This window comes from Anabrus simplex, chromosome 13, assembly GCF_040414725.1.
Source record: "Anabrus simplex isolate iqAnaSimp1 chromosome 13, ASM4041472v1, whole genome shotgun sequence".
Classification (NCBI taxonomy): domain Eukaryota; kingdom Metazoa; phylum Arthropoda; class Insecta; order Orthoptera; family Tettigoniidae; genus Anabrus; species Anabrus simplex.
In genome coordinates, this window is record NC_090277.1 from 104,652,371 (window position 1) to 104,672,910 (window position 20,540).

Genomic DNA, 20,540 nt, shown 5'->3' on the forward strand with positions numbered 1-20,540 from the left:
AGAACAAATATTTAACCTGAAGAGCATTCTCAGAATTAGAGCTTTGAGAAGTCAGAACATCATGGTAATATTTGTTGATTTTAAGAAAGCGTATAATTCAGTTGACAGGCAGACTCTATTTAACGTCCTACAGGAATTCGGAATTGACAGGAAAACAAGAATGTTAATAAAACAAACCCTGACAGAAACTTTCTCAAAAGTCAAATTCTTCGGTAAAATTTCTGAACCATTTGAAATAAAAATGGGAGTCAGACAAGGGGACTGCCTATCACCAATTCTCTTTAACATTGTTCTAGAAAAAATCATTAGAACCTGGGAAAAAGACTTGAAAGTGAAAAGAATACATTTAGGGAGGAAGGGACAGAACCTAGAAATTAAGTGTTTGGCTTTCGCAGATAATCTTGCCCTCTTGGCTCACAACCGAGAAAATGCCCAAATTATGCCGAATACTCCACATGAGATCACTGAGAAAACAGGTCTCAAAGTCTCATATGAGAAGACAGAATACACGGAATATGTACATCAAGGGGAGAGAAATTTAGAAGTGAAGCGTGGGACTGTAAAATGAACTAAGAAATTTAAATATCTAGGGGAATGGATAGAACCTAACAGATTGGATAAAGAGGTGAATAGGGCAAGAATTAGAAAACTAGAATTAGCTTACAGGTTAACTCAGAACAGATACAACAAAGGAGCAATATCTTACCAGGCGAAACTTATACACTACAGCACACTGGTAAAGCCAGAGGGTCTCTACACTTCAGTGAGCCTGACAATGAATAAAAAGGGTGAGCTTCAAGATCTCAAAAAAAGGAGAGGAGAATCTTAAGGAAAATTTTAGGACCACAGAAAAATGCTAATAGGAAGTGGAGGAATAGAAAAAAATGATGATCTCTACAAATACATCGAAAAAATCACTGTCACCATGCAAAAGCAAAGGCTAAAATTCAGTGGGCATCTAGAAAGAATGGATGAGAAATGGCTAACTAAGAAAATATTCAAATACATCACTGGACTGAAAGCTTCGATGAAGTAGGTAGAAGAGGTAAAAAGAGATGCAATTGAAAGTGGACTTACAATGGATATGATTCACAACAGAAAAGAATTTAGAAGCCGAGTGGACAGCATCAAAACATTCCAGGAGAAACCACCAGAATGTAGACCCAAAAAGGTCATATCTGAGAAAGAAAGGAAGAAGAAGAAGAAGAAGAAGAAGAAGAAGAAGAAGAAGAAGAAGAAGAAGAAGAAGAAGAAGAAGAAGCAGCATTAGGTTTAATGCGGTCCATAGGCAGCCATATTCGGAAACAAGAAGAAGAAGAAGATGAAGGAGGAGAAGAAGAAGAAGAAAAAAATATCAGAGCTTTGTAATAAATTAAATTTAAACATTGTATTTTAAAATATATTGGATGGTTCATGAAAAATGGGGCAATATGCGTCCTGTAAATTTTTTGTCAGGACACCGGAACACTTTAGAGAAGTAAGGGATAATCCCGTAAAATAAGGGTCGTCTGGTCACCCTAGACTAACTCCTTGTGCTCATTATCTCCCGAATGCAAGCCAACAGCTACGCGATCCAAATCATGTAGCTAACTTGCTCGGAGACTTGTATGTTTCCTTTATCTTTATACATATATATTTACCATCTTGATGTATCCCCTCCTGTCTAGGAGCAAGTTCTCTGGTTTGAGGTCGCGGTAGATGAATCCTCGTTTGTGAAGGAACTCCAGAGCTTCGACCACACAGGCTGCCATGAACCGAGACGTTGCCTCGTCAAAGAGGCGATACTTCTGAAGCATCGTGAACACATCTCCTCCTAGGCAAGCCTCCATCAGGAAATAGATGTACTTGCTATCTCGATACGTCCGATACAGCCTGTGGAACATGTGAGGATGAAGATTATTCTGTAGGCAAAGTATAAGCATAGAAAATGAACGTTATCAACTTGCTTTATATTGCACCGACATAGACAAGTCTTATGATGACGTTGGGATGGAAAGGACTAGGAATGGGAAGGAAGCGGCCATGGTCTTAATTGAGGTACAGCCCCTGATTTGAAAATGGGAAACTACTGAAAACCATCTTCAGGGCTGCCGACAGTGGGATTTTTTTTTTTTTTTTTTTTTTCACTTACAATGCTCATGACAAACTGAAAAAATGTTATATGTGTTAATCATATGATGCAAAGTTGTGTGTTATACCTTGCTTTGAACAATGCCACAGTAATGTCCACTTTTAGACTTTGATCATCATCATCATCATCATCATCATCATCATCATCATCATCATCATCATCATCATCATCATCATCATCATCGTAAATTTTTGCTTAATCTCAATTTATTGACTTAAAATGTCAATTAAATAATTAGTAGAGATATTTTTTCAGTAATTGCATATTATTGGAGGAAAAAAGCAGCAGAGAGGGAGTATGTATATCTAAAAAAACTATCATTGAAAGAGTTAAAGGGAAAGTAGCTAGCAGTCATGGGTATGGAAGACCTCGGATGACACTTGATGGATATTTGACAAAGTTAAATTAATGATGTACGAGGGGGAATCGAATATAAACGGGATTTTATTTTTTATTTAAATTTACTTATTGAAAAACACAAGGCAATTACAGTTTATTTTTCCACATAGTTTCCTGCTTTGGAAATGCATTTGTCCCAGCGTATGGGCAGCTTTTTGATGTCCTCATCATAAAAAGAACAGGGTCATGTCACCAGCCAGTTGTGCATGAAGTCTTCCACACTCTCGTCATCTTCCAATCGTTGCCCTCCTAGATCTTCTTTAAGTGGTCCGAACAAATGTAAATCACGGGGCAATAAGTCCGGGCTGTAAGGTGGATGATCAAGTGTAGTCCAGTGCATTTCCTGTAGCTTGGAGACAGACAGAGCTGCAGCATGGGGCCGTGCATTGTCGAATCAGTTGGTCTCGTCTTTTGCGGCGATATGCAACCCTCGGCTTGTTCAACAGCTCGCAGTAGTAAGCAGCATTGATTGTGCATCGCTTATGCTAAAAATCAATCAGCAATAATGTCTTTAATCACACAAATGTTTTCATCTGTAATGCTGGTCCGAGGATGGTGATTTTCCACATGTTCTCGTCCTTCCTTGAATTTTTTATCCCAAGCAAACGCACGCGCCCTTGACACTGTTTGATCACCGAACTGTGCAGTCAATCTCTGGCAAATTTCCACCGCTGTAACTCCTTCACGAGCAAGAAATGCTATAATTATGCGTTGCGCAGTGGAGGGGTACACCTGTTGTTCTGACATCGTGAGCGTTACTGACGAAATGGCGGGATATGAAATATCTAACAGCATGCTCTCCCCACTCCTAACGGTCCTGCCTAAGCATTGCAGAAGCGTGGGGCCAGTCCTACCAACTGTTGATGTTCACGAGCAAAAATCCTGTTTGTATTTGATCGACCTTCGTATTTTACAAAATAATTTCTTTTCTACTTACATTTGATTAATTTAGACAGTAGTAGATGTGATTATTAAATGTTAATATATGTAAATAATAGATTAAGTCAGTTTCTAGCAGAATTTGTAATGTTAATATAGATAGATAGAATTAATTATGCATGATAATTATGGAATTAACAAATCGCCATAGAGTAATAATGATAATTATATAAGTTTATCGTATTGACGTGTAAACTAATTAATATACTTATTCAAAGACAGTAGTTGGTATCTGAATGTAGGAGCAGGGCGACCCTCTCAGAATTCAACTGCATAAGGCAGGGTATGAGCATAAATATTGTGAATGTAAATAGAAGAGAAACGTGAGGTTTGATCTGGTGGATGATGGCAATTTATAAAAATAAGGGATTTATCAGGGGGAAGGATAAAGTAATGTGCCTTCTCTGTAGTGAACATAGAGAAGAATACACATGCTGAAATTCTGTAAAGAAACCCTAGCGGTTAGAAGGAAATTTTTGAATAGCAATGAACAACATATGATAAGTGAGGATGAGAATGGCTATAGAATTATTAGGATGATAAGCAAAGAATGATACAATCCTAGTAATCTCAGTAAGTTATTAATTGTAATTAGAAATGTATATAGAAGAAAGTTATAACACCCTGTAATGCGGGTAGAGCAGACCACAGATGGATAGATATTTGAATTATGAATCAGTTAGTCAAGAATCTGTCAGTAGTGGTAATTAGTATAGTGAGTATTAGTATCATTGTATTGTCTTTGTTTTTAGAACTCCATTATGTAATTAATTGTTAAATTGCAGGTAATGGGTCAGAGTCCAACAGATGGAATATTTCTTCCTCAGCTGCTGGTGTTCTGTCTCTGTACTAGATGTATGCATAAGTTTTTGCCAGTTTTTGTGGTAGAGTAAACACGTAATTTTCAAGGGAAATTCAGTTTTTTTGTTTATACAAAATATTGGCCATCAGCTTCTACACTTCACCCATCTTTCAGGTAAGTTATAAATGCCATGCCAAAAAAACTGCTTGTCTTTTGCAGCAAATCATTCGTCGAGGCATTTTCCAACTTCCTTGAAATTGCTGAAGTGCTGCTCTGCGAGCGCGTGCCCCATTGATGCGAAGAGATGATAAGTCAGATGGCGCCAGGTCGAGGAAGTACGGCGGGTTTTGGTTTTGCTGTGCGAGATGGGGCGTTGTCGTGTAACAAAATCACTTTGCCATGTCTTCTGGCCCATTCCGGTCGTCGTCTTTCGATCAATGCATGATTTATATTAATCTTTTGTTGGCGATAGCGTTGTGCATTAACGGTTTCACCTGTAATCGCTTGTCTTCGTACTTTTGTGGTCTACCAGAGCGCACACTGTCTTTCACATTGAAATCACCACGTTTAAATTGTAGAAACCATGTCTCACATGTTCTAATCGACGGAGCGTGTTCATCGTATGTCTCCACCAGCAAACGATGACTTTCCACAGCCTTATGCTTTTGATTAAATACAAACTGCAGATGTTCTTTTTCAAGCACAAATGTCGACATGATCACTGAACGATACAACACAGATGCTAGTGTTTGGCAGACTGAACTTGTGTGTGTTGATAGGTTAATGTCAGATGAACAAACTGACGGATGTGTCAAATTCATATGCTGCGTACCATTCATTGGTGCAGAGTTTCACCTTGTTTTCTTTGACACGGCATAAGACCAAAAGCCCATATATCATGTCTACAAATATGAGCCAACATGACATTCTTTGTTTTATAGTGGTTTTTTTTTTTTTACTCTAAAGGTAAATGGGGAAGAGATAGAGAGTGTGGGGAATTTCATCTTCTCATCATCATCATCATCATCATCATCATCATCATCATCATCATCATCATCATCATCATCATCATCATCATCATCATCATTTCCCTTTATTCAGCTGTAGCCGGGTAGGGGCAAATATGGTTCCTCTCCACTTTCTTCGGTCTTTCCACCACTCCTTCTCGAACACTGTGTCCCAGTCCAGGTTTCTTTCTATAATGCCAAAATCAGTCAAAGTGGAGAGTGCTGTCCAAATATCAAAAGACGGATTTTGCTTGGATGTATTGCTATGATGACTACGTCCCCTATCTGGAAGAGTGCAGATATCGGTTTGGCTACCAAGTACAAATTAGTCAATGCGATTATATTTCCACTGTTCAGGTATGGATGTGAGAGCTGGATGCTGAAACAGGCAGACGAAAGGAAGATCGATGCTTTTGAGCTCTGGTGTTGGTGAAGAATCTTACAAATACCATGGACTGCAAAAATCACCAATAAGGCAATTTTAGAGGGCATCAAGCCCCGTATGTCATTCGTTGATAAGATTATGAAGCTGACACTAGCTTACTTTGGCCACGTTATGCGATCAGATGCATTGAAAAAAGTAATCATGCTAGAAATGATCAGCGGTACAAGAAGACCAGGTCGCCAGAGGACTCGTTGGATAGACATCATTAAAACAGACACAATCCTCATCCTGAAACAACTAAAGGAGGCAGTGTGGAACAGGACAACTTGGAGAGTGCTAATTCATAGAATCGCTGAAGGTCGGATCTGATTGAACCGATGACATCATAATTTTTTTTACAGGTATGTTATATGTGTTATATTTAGTGCTTTCGACAGACTAAAAGGCTTTAAATTTATGTTAACTAACCCGACACTGGAAAAAAATGGCTTCCTTCTTAATAAATCATCATTATTATTACTAAGGTTTTTGGACATGTCATCTGACCTGGAAATGAATGGACAGTCCTTGCACTCCAGCATTGCAGCTTTCTCGCTGTAAGCATGTTGCTGTTGCTGTTGTTCAACGACATGGACCTTCTTCAGGCTCTTGAGAGCAAATGTGAGTTTACCAGAGCGGTAATGGACCAGCTCCACTCGGCCAAATCCTCCCACTCCCAGAGTAGCTATCACATCCAGGTCCTTCATGGCTATGTAGTCATACTCTGCAACAGGCACAAAATGGATGTGACACTGAACAATATATAGTACAAGTCATTAAATTTCCATCTGGCTTCATGGCAAAATGGTTAGCATGTTGGCTCTGGGTCCAAGGGGTCCCGGGTTTGATTCCCGACCAGGTCGGGGATATCTAACAAAGGGTAGAGAAGGGTCCACCTACAGTACCATTAACTTGTATAGTGTCTTATATAATTGGTACTAGTTTCAACCCCATATACACTGTGTCATCTTCAGCCACGATGCAATTGGAAAAATACAAGGTGTCCGGGTTAAAGGTATGATAATATAAAATTTAATAACTTGAGAAGTAGTGGAGATATTTACTTGTGGTTTGTTTCTACAAGTAGGGTAACTAAAAATGTTTGTTTACATACCTAATAAACCTCGATATGTGCACCATTAGTAGTGAAACAGACATCTAATCAGTATTCCACTTCTCTCCAAGTGTTCTGCAGTATTGTAGGCGTAACATTTGTGATAGCTGCACGAATACGATGACACAGGTCTGGTACACATGATTCTTGACAAACCCCCACAGGAAAAAAATCAAGTGGCGTAATGTCGGGGCTTCTAGGAGGCCAAGCAATTGATGGACTACCTCTCCCAATCCAGCGATCTGAGAACTCACGATTCAAGAAATCCTTCACAACTTCCGCATAATGGCATGGTGCACCACCTTGCTGAAAGATCATGTCACAAGGAAGTTGTGGTACAACATACTGCTCCAACATGTCTAGGTAACGTGTTCCATTAAATGTAGGCTCTGAGAAAAAGAATGGGCCAATAATCCTGTCCTTCAACAATCCACACCACACATTCACTTTTGGAGAGTCCCGTTCCAACTCTATCACTACGTGGTGGGGTTCAGATCCCCATATGCGGCAATTGTGCTTGTTTACTGTGCCGGAAATATGGAATGTAGCCTCGTCCAAGAAACAGACCGAATCGAGGAATGCCTCGTTTATCAATTTTTGCCAGAATTGTCTCCGCGAATGCCTTCCTTAGCGGCCTGTCCTGAGGTTTGATTTTCTGATGAAGCTGCAGTTTGTACGCCCTTAGGCGCAACCTTTTGTGGACGACATCGTTTACTGTCAAATGAGGTAACTGTAACTGCCTACTTGCTTGTCGAATTGACTTACGAGGGCTCCGCTCGAAGGACTCACGGATTAAATCAACAGTAGCCTCTGAAACTGCATGCTGGCGTGGTGGCCCGACATCAACAGCTAGGTCCCAGATTCTCGAAGGCGCCTGTCCCATTTCATGATTGTTACATAAGTGGGAATATCATCAGTTGATAACAGTCCATACTCATGCCATAATCTACGTTGTACTAATGTAACGGATTTTATCTCCGCGAGCAAAAGCACACACCTTCTGATGTGGAGTCCACATGGTTACTGGCACGCTTCTTGTGAACAATGCAGTTACACAGATGCGCATGTGGTACCACGGCCACTGCAAGCGAACACAGAAAACATTTTGAGTTACCCTAGTTGTAGAAACAAACCGCCAATAAATATCTCCATTATTTCTCAAGTTATTAAATTTTATATTATTATACCTTTAACCCAGACCTTGTATATGCTCACATACAACACTTAATAAATTAAACAATCTGGTATGTCTCAATTTACAATCCAAATTTTAAAACAATGATGAAGTCTGAACAACACATTCAAAATTGAAATCAAATGACACCTCAAAACTCCTGCTGTTGGTGCCGAACTATGTTGTCGCTCCTACAGCAACCAAAGGTTCCTGAGTTGATCCGGGAGTTGGCATCCCCCATCTGCATAGATGAGCCACTTGGTTTATAAATGATGTTTTGTACAATAGTAATATTGATAAACTTGGGAATCTACTGCAAGTACTCTACGACGTTCTGCCCTTGGTCTGGTTTATTCCAGTGCAGAATATTGTTCTCCTGTGCGGCCTTAGTACTCCAAAAACCCAATATGTTGATATACAGCTGAACAACAGCACGAGCCTTATTTTGGGCACAATCAGATCTACGGCAATCTATTGGCTTCCGCTGCTCATGGGAATAATGCCAGCTGATCTTCACAAATCAAACGCCCTCTTAAGAGAGTACCATAAAATCTGCAAAAACCCCCAACTAATGGTAATGTTGAAGGGGAACATTCATAACTTGAATAGGTATTCCGTTTTGTCAGATGTAGTGATCTATTGTTTAATTTTGTTTTGAAATGAATGTCTGAAAAAAATATACTTGAAATCAATTATTGAGAAAAGAAGGGGAGTTAGAGGATCGAGATTAATATACAGCTGTATGAGATTCACCTCTATGATCTTCATAAATTATGTGCATTTGGTATGGACACCAACACCAGATTGACAGAGTTCGGACGGGTCATGGAACATGCAGGGACTCGCTCTACATGTGGAACTACTTAACGTCACCGGAATGCGACTGTGGTACCCTACGGCAAACCATCACTCACATCGTCGGCAGCTGCAAGCTACGTGCCTATTCGGATAGCTGGGTTGATTTCTTGATTCCATCAAAGGCAGTTTCAGAGTGGATGGAAGGACTGGACATTCTGATTAGAAATTATGTTTTCTTATTATTGTATTATATTCAATTGTATATTTACATATATTTTATGGCCATACGGTAAATAATAAATAAGTTGGCTGTGAGCTTTCATTCAGGAGATGATGGGTTTGAATGCCATATTAGCAGCCTAGAAGTTGGTATTCTATGAGCTCCCATTTTTACACCAGGCAAATAGCTGCCTCTGTGGATCCGTGGTAGAGTGTCGGCCTCCGGATCCCAAGATAGAAGGTTCCAACCCGGAAGAGGTAGTCGGATTTTTGAAGGGCGGAAAAAAGTCCATTCGACACTCCATGTCGTACGATGTCGGCATGTAAAAGATCTCTGGTGATACATTTGGTATTTACCCGACAAAATTAATTAAATCTCAGCCATAGACGCCCAAGAGAGATCCGGTTTACCTGTCTGCCATCTAACGAACCTAGAGTAAAACGGACCGTCGAAATTGACGAGCAGACAGCCAGATGGCGTCTAATCGAAATGTCTGCACACGGTAGCTGAGGCCATACTATTATTATTATTATTACCAGGCAAATGTTGGGGCTGTATCTTATAGTAATTAAGGCCATGGTCACTTCCATTCCAACATCCTTATATTGCTGAAAACTCCCATGTATTATTACGATGTTAAACCACTAGCAAAATGCACTGCCTGATAAGAAAAGTTAGGCACCCAGAAGGAGTGGTTGAAAGTGAATGAAAGAACATATGCTGAACAACCATGTCCCTTTATTGAACTGATTACAATATGGGATGAAAGATACAAGGCCGTTGGCAGTTACAGGTGGAATGTTAGCGCCAGGTCAGTAGGATGTTGTACCCCCCCGGCCACAAATGCATGCCCTTATGCGGTTCGGAATGGTGTCAGACAGCCTTTGGTTCCTCTCCTGAGGTACATCCATAGTTGTCGCAGCTGTCCCTCAAAATCCCACAGGTTGGTGCTGGAATAGAGGCCCCTTCCAACGACATCCCACATTTGCTTTAAAAAGGTGAAAAAATGAGTGTATCCTCCTAATTCAATACATCATTTATTCCATCATTAGACAGAGTAAACAAATTCAAACATGTTTCGGCTCGTTTGAGCCATCTTCAGTGAAATAATTTACATAATACAAGTTTTAAAATGCCTAAAAATAATAATGAAGGAACAAATAAAAAAAACAAGAGAGAGCCTAGACGGCAACAAAATTAGCACAATATACAACATTTACATCATTATGTGGAGCAAAAAACAACTCACTGAGACAAAATTCAGCGACACAAGGCTTAATAAAAAACAATAATCAATATTAAAAACTGTGTTAACCTAAGAAGAAAAGAAATGAATACAAATTATACAGATGGAAATGAACAATAAGTGCACAAAGTGACGTTGCGGACCTCATTGTTTACAAAATATTGGTTTTGTAACAATAACAAAACGGGATGAAATCACTGTTGAAAATTCAGGCAGAAAATCTATCTTTGTAGAAATCCATCACATCAAATTGGCTAGGAGGAGAGCGGGAATGAAAAAGCTTGAGAAACCAAGCCTGATATAACGTGCAGGCGAAAAGCCTGTGACAAGGAAAAACACTGATGAAATTTAAAGCTTTAGAACAGCAGCATTCTCAATATCTTCTCAATCTAGCGGTCCCTTTCTTGATTATTGCTTCATAATGTTGGATGGTTGGTTTGCCTCATTATAAACGGTCGGAACGGCCGCAACATAAAATTGAGAAGCTGTGTTAGGGAGATGACAGATGCATGGTAAACTGTAAGTGACCTAGTGGAAACCGTCAATGAAGTTCCAATCTGTAATGGAAAAAAAAAAAAGAGTTTGTGTGAGAAACTTGGGCTGATAAGTAAAAAGTGTGGAATGGGTGTGTAGGAAGTTTAAACTTACGGTGTTTAGCAGGTGGATGTCCTCTCAAACGGCCTGGCTTTTTCAAAGTAACGGTCTCGTCCATGCGATCAAGTCTATTGTTGGTTCAGTTGTGTTTGTGAGGATGGAAGGAGCGGAGGGGGAACGGGTGGTGCAGGGATGGTGTGGGGAGAGGGGAGTGGTGGTGAGTTGGAGAGATGGAGGCTGGATTTGTTTATATTATGGAAGTTCTGACAAATATATGGAATGAATGCTCAAGTAGAATGTTCTTTTTCTCGTTGACTTCATTTAAATTGTGAGACGTGTTCATAAACTGATCTAAATCGATGTGGATGCTCTTGAGAATGTTGAGCAAGGTGCCTTTTGCTCATAATGCAAGATCTTAAGATCTTTATCTATTGAAGTGTACTCGTGGCTAGATGCTTTATGATGTTCACTCATAGCTGAAAGAGATTATATTTTAGAGCGTTGCGATGTTCGGCGTATCTTATGATAAAATTACGGCCTGTTTAACCAATATAGCTGGAATTACAGGATTGGCATTCTAATTTGTAAACTCCGGAGTTCAAATATATGTTATTAATGTTGTTGTTGTTATTGTTATAGTTGACAGTGTGTGGATTTAAAATGAGTTTGGAGTTGGTGTAGGAGGTTCTATATGCTATTTTAATGTTGTGTTTTTTAAAAATATTAGAGATTGGGTAAATACTACTATTATTGAAAGTGAACGTGGAAAACTTTTTTTTTTAGGAGTGGAATCTTTTTCTAGGGTAGTCTTGGGCCTGCACTTATATCTATTGATGATTCTGCTAACAAAGTTTCTACTGAAACCATTGTGTTCTGCAATACTGTAAATAGTATTATTTTCTTTTTGTAATTCTTGTGAGATAAAGGAACAGTTAATGCTCTGACGACCATGATATTTTAAGCTGCTTTTTTATGTATGTCTGGGTGCACAGAGGTCTGATGGATGGTATTGATGGTTGTGGGTGGGTTTCCTGTATATATTGAAGGATAAAGTGTTGTTACTGTTGCGCATAATGGTTAAATCCAGATAACTAAGGGCATTATTGTTTTCTGACTCTATGGTGAATTTTATCTGTGAGTCAGTGGAGTTGAGAAATTCAAGTACTGTGTTGCTGTTAGTAACGTGGGAGTCTAAAATAACAAATGTGTCATCTACAAAGCGTGTCCAGTGTTGAATGCTATTAATCTTACCAATGATGTGAGAATGCTCTAAATGATCGATGTAGATATCTGCAAGAATTCCTGAAGCTGGTGACCCCATGGGAAGACTTGTCTGTTGGTAAATGACATTATTGAAAGTGAAAAAATTGTTGTTCAAAGTAAACTCCAGAATCCAAATAAATTCATCTATTTCGCCTATACTTAAATTAGTGAATTTGGAAAGATTGTTCTTGATCAATTGTATGGTGCTGTTAACGGGAACATTAGCATACATGTTAGTAATATCAAAAGAATGAAGAGTGTGGTGTTTGGATAAATTAAAGTGTTTAATCTTGTTGCAGAATTCTATGGAGTTCTTTACTGATGTATTGGCTTGAAAACGATAGTGTGACTTGAGGAATTTGTGAATGAACCGAGATACCTCATAGGTCGGACTGTTTCTGAAATTGATAATGGGTCTTATGGGGATGTCTGCTTTATGGATCTTGGGTAGCGCTTTGGCTGTGGGAAGCTTTGGATTCATGATAATCATTTTGGATTTATCAAGGTCATTAAACAGAAATGAAATGTTCTTAATGATGGTTTTTAGGTCTCTTTGTATTTTATTAGTTGGATCTTTTTTAGAGGTTATGAAGTTGTTGCCTGCAAAAAACGTGTGTGCTTTATTAACATAGTCACTTTTGTCCATGATTACGGTAGCGTTCCCTTTATTAGCTTTTGTTATTTAAGTCGTCGTGTTTGATTTTTTTCTTTAGTTTGTTTACTTTAGCTATGTGCTCTGTGTTGGATGGAAGATAGCTTGCGTTTGACTTCATATCGGACCTCTTCTTGTATGATTATTGGTAATTTATTAATGGCCAATTCAGTTTCAGCTACGGTGGAAATTAAATTATCGCGATTAGGATACTCCAATTATGTTTGGGATCCATGCTCAGCACATCGAGATCATCGGCATCAAGATTGATTTTACTTAAGTTTACTACAGGTTGGTGAAAATCATTTGGCTTTATGTTATTTGGGGTGTTATGTTTGCTAAGTGTTGTTTTTGTTTTTGAAAGAGCATTTCATTTTTTGTCAAGTGTGTTTTGTTTCTTTAACAAAGTGAGGTTAAGTTTGTTAGAGACGTGTAATTGAAAGGACGTCCATTCGAGGGGCAAAGGAGAGTGGAAACTTCTAAATGAATTTCATATAGTTTGTGGTTCAGAAGAGATTTCTTTTTGTGGAGAAATTTGATTTCGTCTTTAATCCAGATTTTATCAGTTTTAAAGGTGAGTCGCGCGAGTATTCGCTATGTTCCTGTGAGTTTTCTTGGTAAATGTTAGAAAATTGGGGGTTACGTTATTAATCAAGCATTTTTTCAAAAAACGTAAGTCTTGCCCTAATTTGGCAACCTTTATTTTGAGATTGCAATAAAGGTTAGCTCTCTTGCCTATAAATCTCTTCTGAACCACAAACTATATGAAACTCATTTAGAAGTTTCCACTCTCCTTTGCCCCTCGAATGGACGTCCTTTCAATTACACGTCTCTAACAAACTTCACCTCACTTTGTTAAAGAAACAAAAAACACTTAACAAAAAATGAAATGCTCTTTCAAAAACAAAAACAATACTTAGCAAACATAACACCCCAAATAACATAAAGCCAAATGATTTTCACCAACCTGTAGTAAACTTAAGTAAAATAAATCTTGATGCCGATGATCTCGATGTGCTGAGCATGGATCCCAAACATAATTGGGGTATCCTAATCGCGATAATTTAATTTCCACCGTAGCTGAAACTGAATTGGCCATTAATAAATTACCAATAATCATACAAGAAGAGGTCCGATATGAAGTCAAACGCAAGCTATCTTCCATCCAACACAGAGCACATAGCTAAAGTAAACAAACTAAAGAAAAAAGTCAAACACGACGACTTAAATAACAAAAGCTAATAAAGGGAACGCTACCGTAATCATGGACAAAAGTGACTATGTTAATAAAGCACACACGTTTTTTGCAGGCAACAACTTCATAACCTCTAAAAAAGATCCAACTAATAAAATACAAAGAGACCTAAAAACCATCATTAAGAACATTTCATTTCTGTTTAATGACCTTGATAAATCCAAAATGATTATCATGAATCCAAAGCTTCCCACAGCCAAAGCGCTACCCAAGATCCATAAAGCAGACATCCCCATAAGGCCCATTATCAATTTCAGAAACAGTCCGACCTATGAGGTATCTCGGTTCATTCACAAATTCCTCAAGTCACACTATCGTTTTCAAGCCAATACATCAGTAAAGAACTCCATAGAATTCTGCAACAAGATTAAACACTTTAATTTATCCAAACACCACACTCTTCATTCTTTTGATATTACTAACATGTCGTCCCTGCTCTGGCAAACTAACGAATCTGAAAATTGTCAAAAGGTTAGGAGAGCTGAAAGAAGTTGTGATTACTCATGTCAAATCAATTTTTATATTTAATTATTGGTTTTATGTGTTAGGCATACAGAATGAGCTGCAGATGTGATACTTTATCAGAGGGTAGATAATATATAAATAACAAAATCTAGACCAGAACTTCAGAACTACAGATTCCTTAGTTTGTCAGTTTCGCTAGTTTGCCAGAGCAGGGACGATGTGTGCTAATGTTCCCGTTAACAGCACCGTACAATTGATCAAGAACAATCTTCCCAAATTCAGTAATTTAAGTATAGGCAAAATAGATGAATTCATTTGGATTCTGGAGTTTACTTTGAACAACAATTTTTTTACTTTCAATAATGTCATTTACCAACAGACAGATCTTCCCATGGGGTCACCAGCTTCAGGAATTCTTGCAGATATCTACATCGATCATTTAGAGCATTCTCACATCATAGGTAAGATTAACAGCATTCAACACTGGACACGATTTGTAGTTGACATATTTGTTATTTTAGACTCCCACGTTACTAACAGCAACACAGTACTTGAATTTCTCAACTCCACTGACCCACATTTGAAATTCACCATAGAGTCAGAAAACAATAATGGATTTAACCATTATGCGCAACAGTAACAACACTTTATCCTTCAATATATACAGGAAACCCACCCACACCATCAATACCATCCATCAGACCTCTGTGCACCCAGACATACATAAAAAAGCAGCTTAAAATATCATGGTCGTCAGAGCATTAACTGTTCCTTTATCTCACAAGAATTACAAAAAGAAATTAATACTATTTACAGTATTGCAGAATACAATGGTTTCAGTAGAACCTTCATCAGCAGAATCATCAATAGACATAAGAGCAGGCCCAAGACTACTCTAGAAAAAGATTCCGCTCCTAAAGAAAAGTTTTCCACGTTCAATTTCAATAATAGTAGCATTTACCAAATTTCTAATATTTTTAAAAAACACAACATCAAAATAGCATATAGAACCTCCTACACCAACTCCAAACTCATTTTAAATCCACACACTGTCAACTATAACAATAACAACAACAACATTAATAACATATATTTGAACTCCGGAGTTTACAATTTAGAATGCCAATCCTGTAATTCCAGCTATATTGGTCAAACAGGCCGTAATTTTGTCATAAGATACGCCGAACATCGCAACGCTCTAAAATATAATCTCTTTCAGCTATGAGTGAACATCATAAAGTATCTAGCCATGAATACACTTCAATAGATAAAGATCTTAAGATCTTGCATTATGAGCAAAAAGGCACCTTGCTCAACATTCTCAAGAGCATCCACATCGATTTAGATCAGTTTATGAACACGTCTCACAATTTAAATGAAGTCAACAAGAAAAAGAACATTCTACTTGAGCATTCATTCCATATATTTGTCAGAACTTCCATAATATAAACAAACCCAGCCTCCATCTCTCCAACTCACCACCACCCCCCCTCCCCACACCAGCCATGCACCACCCCTTCCCCCTCCGCTCCTTCCATCCTCGCAAACACAGCTGAACCAACAATAGACTTGATCGCGTGGACGAGACTGTTACTTTGAAAAAGCCAGGCTGTTTGAGAGGACATCCACCTGCTAAACACCGTAAGTTTAAACTTTCTACACACCCATTCCACACTTTTTACTTATCAGCCCAAGTTTCTCACACAAACTCTTTTTTTTTTCCATTACAGATTGGAACTTCATTGACGGTTTCCACTAGGTCACTTACAGTTTACCATGCATCTGTCATCTCCCTAACACAGCTTCTCAATTAAATGTTGCGGCCGTTCCGACCCTTTATAATGAGGCAAACCAACCATCCAACATTATGAAGCAATAATCAAGAAAGGGACCGCTAGTTTGAGAAGATATTGAGAATGCTGCTGTTCTAAAGCTTTAAATTTCATCAGTGTTTTTCCTTGTCACAGGCTTTTTGCCTGCACGTTATATCAGGCTTGGTTTCTCAAACTTTTTTGTTCCCGCTCTCATCCTAGCCAATTTGATGTGATGGATTTCTAGAAAAAAATAGATTTTCTGCCTGAATTTTCAACAGTGATTTCATCCCATTTTGTTATTGTTACAAAACCAATATTTTGTAAACTATGAGGTCCGCAACGTCACTCTGTGCACTTATTGTTTATTTCCATCTGTATAATTTGTATTAATTTCTTTTCTTCTTAGGTTAACACAGTTTTTAATATTGATTATTGTTTTTTATTAAGCCCTGTGTCACTGAATTTTGTCTCAGTGAGTTGTTTTTTGCTCCACATAATGATGTAAATGTTGTATATTGTGCTAATTTTGTTGCCGTCTAGGCTCTCTGTTGTTTTTTTGATTTGTTCCTTCATTATTATTTTTAGGCATTTTAAAACTTGTATTATGTAAATTATTCCACTGAAGATGGCTCGAACGAGCCGAAACATGTTTGAATTTGTTTACTCTGTCTAATAATGGAATAAATAATGTATTAAATTAGGAGGATACACCCATTTTTTCAACTTTGTAAAGTGAAAACCCTCAATACGGAATGATTCTAATATCTTGTAATACCACAGTTGTTCAAAGATGGAGAGGTCCGGGGATCTTGCTGGCCAGGGGAAGACCTTGACATGCTCTAGGCAGTCCATAGACACACGTGCTGTGTGTGGTCATGCAGTATCTTGATGGAACATTGTTCCACGGTGCTGTGCCATAAGGAGTAGGATGTACGGACGCAGAATATCTGACACGTATCGCTGTGCTGTCAAAGTCTGCCGAAACACTATTAGAGGTGACTTGAATGCATATCCTATGGCTCCCCTGGCAGGATCTGCCCTCTGCCCTCAACGCCGCCAAACCCACACGCGATGGTCATCAGAGGTTATGCAGAAGCGGGGACTCGTCACTGAACATGTTGCGACGCCAGTTGTTCGCTGTCTATGCCTCCCGGGCTAGGCACCACTACAAACGCACGCGTTGGTGTTCTGGTGTCAGTGGCAACCGACGCATGGGGCAGTAGGACCCCAATCTGGCGGATGCGAGTAGTCGAGACACTGTGCGGGAACTCATGGATGTTGTGGAATCTCCAGTACATGTTTGCGGAAGGCGAGTGCCGAAGTTACAGGATCCCACAATGCTTGGCGCACCATACGACGATCCTCCCTCGTGGGTGGGGGGTGTTCCTTGGATGACCCGAACCTGAATGATGTGATTGGGTGCCCTCATGTACCCACTGAGTCCAACATCGGGCCACTGTGAGATCTGAATGGCCCACATGCCTGGTAATTCCAAGATACGACCAACCAGCCTCATGCAGTCCCACAATGCGGCCTCTGTCAAATGCTGTCAATTGGTGTACAGGCCGTCTAACGCGTCTGCGAGGCATTGCAGGTGCTTCATACTGTAGGTAGTCCTCTATGCACGTCTTGCTTAACTGTCTGAATCACAGCAGTAACCACTTAACAACAGGACGGTGCCACCAGGAATGCACTCTGGTGGGTGTTCTACATATTACAGATCCTTGTAAATATAATAATTTACTCACATATCAATGGTATACATGTAAACCAAAATGGGATACTATTGGACCACTTCTTCTGGGTGCTGAACTTTTTTTTGTCAGGCAGTGTAATTTAAAAATAAATGATAACGTGCATCTTCACTCCACTCTTTCAGGTTATGCAGGACACTGAAGTGTTTTCTAGCCCAGTTTCTTCAACGAATGTTAAGTGTTAACACTGCTGTTAAGGAGACTTAATACAAAATTTAACAAAATGTCTGTCTCATCAAGAATTGTTAACACTAACAAATTGTTAATACTTGTGTTAAATTAACATGACACCAGCCCTGTGTTAAATCTCTTACTGGCTGTTCAAATTTCAAAATGGTAGCATGTAGAAGACATGAGTCTGAAGCTTGACTGCTTTATAAAGAAAAGCTATAAACTTAAGAAGGCAAAGGACAATCCATACTTAGAAAAAAGGACATTTTAGGTTAGAGTTGTTAAAGGAAGTTTTCTACAAAGATACCTAATTACCAAAGCTATAAGCCTAACAAACAAGATATTAGAAGAAATTGAAAATAGGTTAGAGTTTTCCACGGACTGAAACTTATCAGTGTCTCAAGTGCAGTAGTTGCTCATAGTTCTTAGATACATATTATGCTTCAGACTATTTTCATCTGGAAAGAGAACAGGATACCAGAGGACTGTATGAAAGGTACGTAGGTCGAGTCATAAGTCATGGCAACTATTTCCTTTCTCGCGAACAGGAGACAACACGGAAAATCTAAGATATGCAATTGGAAACATACGGTACGTACTTGCGAATGATGCCACTAGATGGTGTATGTAAAGAACAGTGTGGGTCTAAGCATGCCCCCAATTTCAGTGTGTCAGAGAGAGCGTCACAAAATGGAAGTCAACAAGCAGGAGCAATGATCGTATATTAAAATAATAGTTCTCCGCTGCAGAAATGCACGCCAATGCCATGCAGAGCTGCGGAAAGCATTAGGTGTGCATGCCATGCCCTATAGAACAGTGGCGAGGTGGGTGGAGACATTTTGGTAATCCTGGCATACGATGTTCAAGGTGTTCTTGCATGTCATCCAGTGCGTGAGGGGCACACTGTCAATGCAGTTTATTACAATTCCTTTTTGTTGTACCAGTTGCGCCGAGCAGTGCGAACCAAACGTCCAGATCTTTTGGACAATAGCATAATCCTACACGATAACGCGACAGCTCACACAGCAGCCATCGTTCAGTGTCACTTACAACGGTGGGAATGGGAGGTTCTTCCACACCCACCTTATTCGCCTGATCTGAGCCCATGTGACTATGATCTAATCCCCAAAGTCAAGAAGCCATTACGTGGACAACGGTTTGCTAACAAAGAGGACATCGTAACAGCATTTCGGGGAGAGGTGTCACACATTAGCGATACACATGCAGCGAATGGTATTCAGCGCCTGCCCCACCGCTGGCACCGCACAGTGGAAACTGTGGGTGATTATTTCGAAGGTCTGTAACCAGTGGAGACCTGTCCTTTGTACGTAGTCTTGTGTATTTGCTGCTGTCTATACCATAATAAAACAATGTTTACCAATGGCCTGTGTTCTGTCACTTTCCTACGAGAATCTCTTGAAGTCAGAATTTGTCTTCAGGCACTATGCCCTATATTTCCAAATGCATATCTTAGATTTTCCGTGTTGTCTCCTGTTTCTATTACAGAACTATTTAAATAGATTCAGACAAGTCAATATGGATCAAACAACCATATTAACCTATCATGGTTAAGTTTATCAACTGTCTCCTGTTCGTGAGAAAAGAATAGTAAGTAAAATTCTTTCAAGAATAGAATTACTGTGTCCACCTATTCAATACAATTATATTTTGTAGTGATTAAATCCTACATGAATTATAAACATGTTCCTAACTAGTGTTTTTAATTCATGTAGGATTTAATCACTACGAAATATAATTGTATTGAATAGGTGGACACAGTAATTTTATTCTTGAAAGAATTTTACTTATTGTATTTTCAATACGGAACAAAATGAGATTAGTTACTTGTAAAAAAAAAAAATAGTTGCGATGACTTATGACTCGACCTTCGTAACATTATCCCCCTGTATAAAAAGGGGAACAGGAAGAAACATGGAAATTATAGAGGTATCACTCTACTTTCTCACACACTTAAACTTCTGGAGAAGAATCAGGAATATAGTAGAACCGTTGTTGGAGGAGGAGCAACAACGGTTCATGAAGAACCGAAACACGACAGCTGATATTTGCCATCAGAGTGCTAACAGAGAAGCAATGAGAATATGATAAGAACTTAGTGAAAATTTTTATGGACATCGAGAAGGCCTATGACAGTGTGCCTAGAGAGACAATCTAGGAATGCCTAGGAGGTGCAGGTGTGCAAAACTTCCTGATTGTTAAAGTAAAGAGGCTCTATCAAAAATGCTTTAGCTGTGTCCAAGTAGGGGACGGAAGATCAGATTGGTCTGAAACGAAAAGAGAAGTCCAACAGGGAAGTG

The 20,540-nt window shown here is 39.0% G+C and overlaps 1 protein-coding gene across 9 annotated transcripts in view; it reads right to left on the bottom strand.

Annotated features, from left to right (window-relative positions):
- The window catches only part of LOC136885071 (cGMP-dependent protein kinase, isozyme 1), a 235,945-nt gene that overhangs the window by 41,619 nt on the left and 173,786 nt on the right, over window positions 1-20,540 (bottom strand). For all 9 annotated transcript variants that reach the window (XM_067157479.2, XM_067157476.2, XM_067157485.2 and 6 more), the window contains 2 exons: window positions 6,210-6,426; window positions 1,641-1,872 (listed from right to left, as the gene is read on the bottom strand). In XM_067157479.2, coding sequence (XP_067013580.2) covers window positions 1,641-1,872; window positions 6,210-6,426 — 449 coding nt within the window. The remainder of the gene's footprint in view (window positions 1-1,640; window positions 1,873-6,209; window positions 6,427-20,540) is intronic.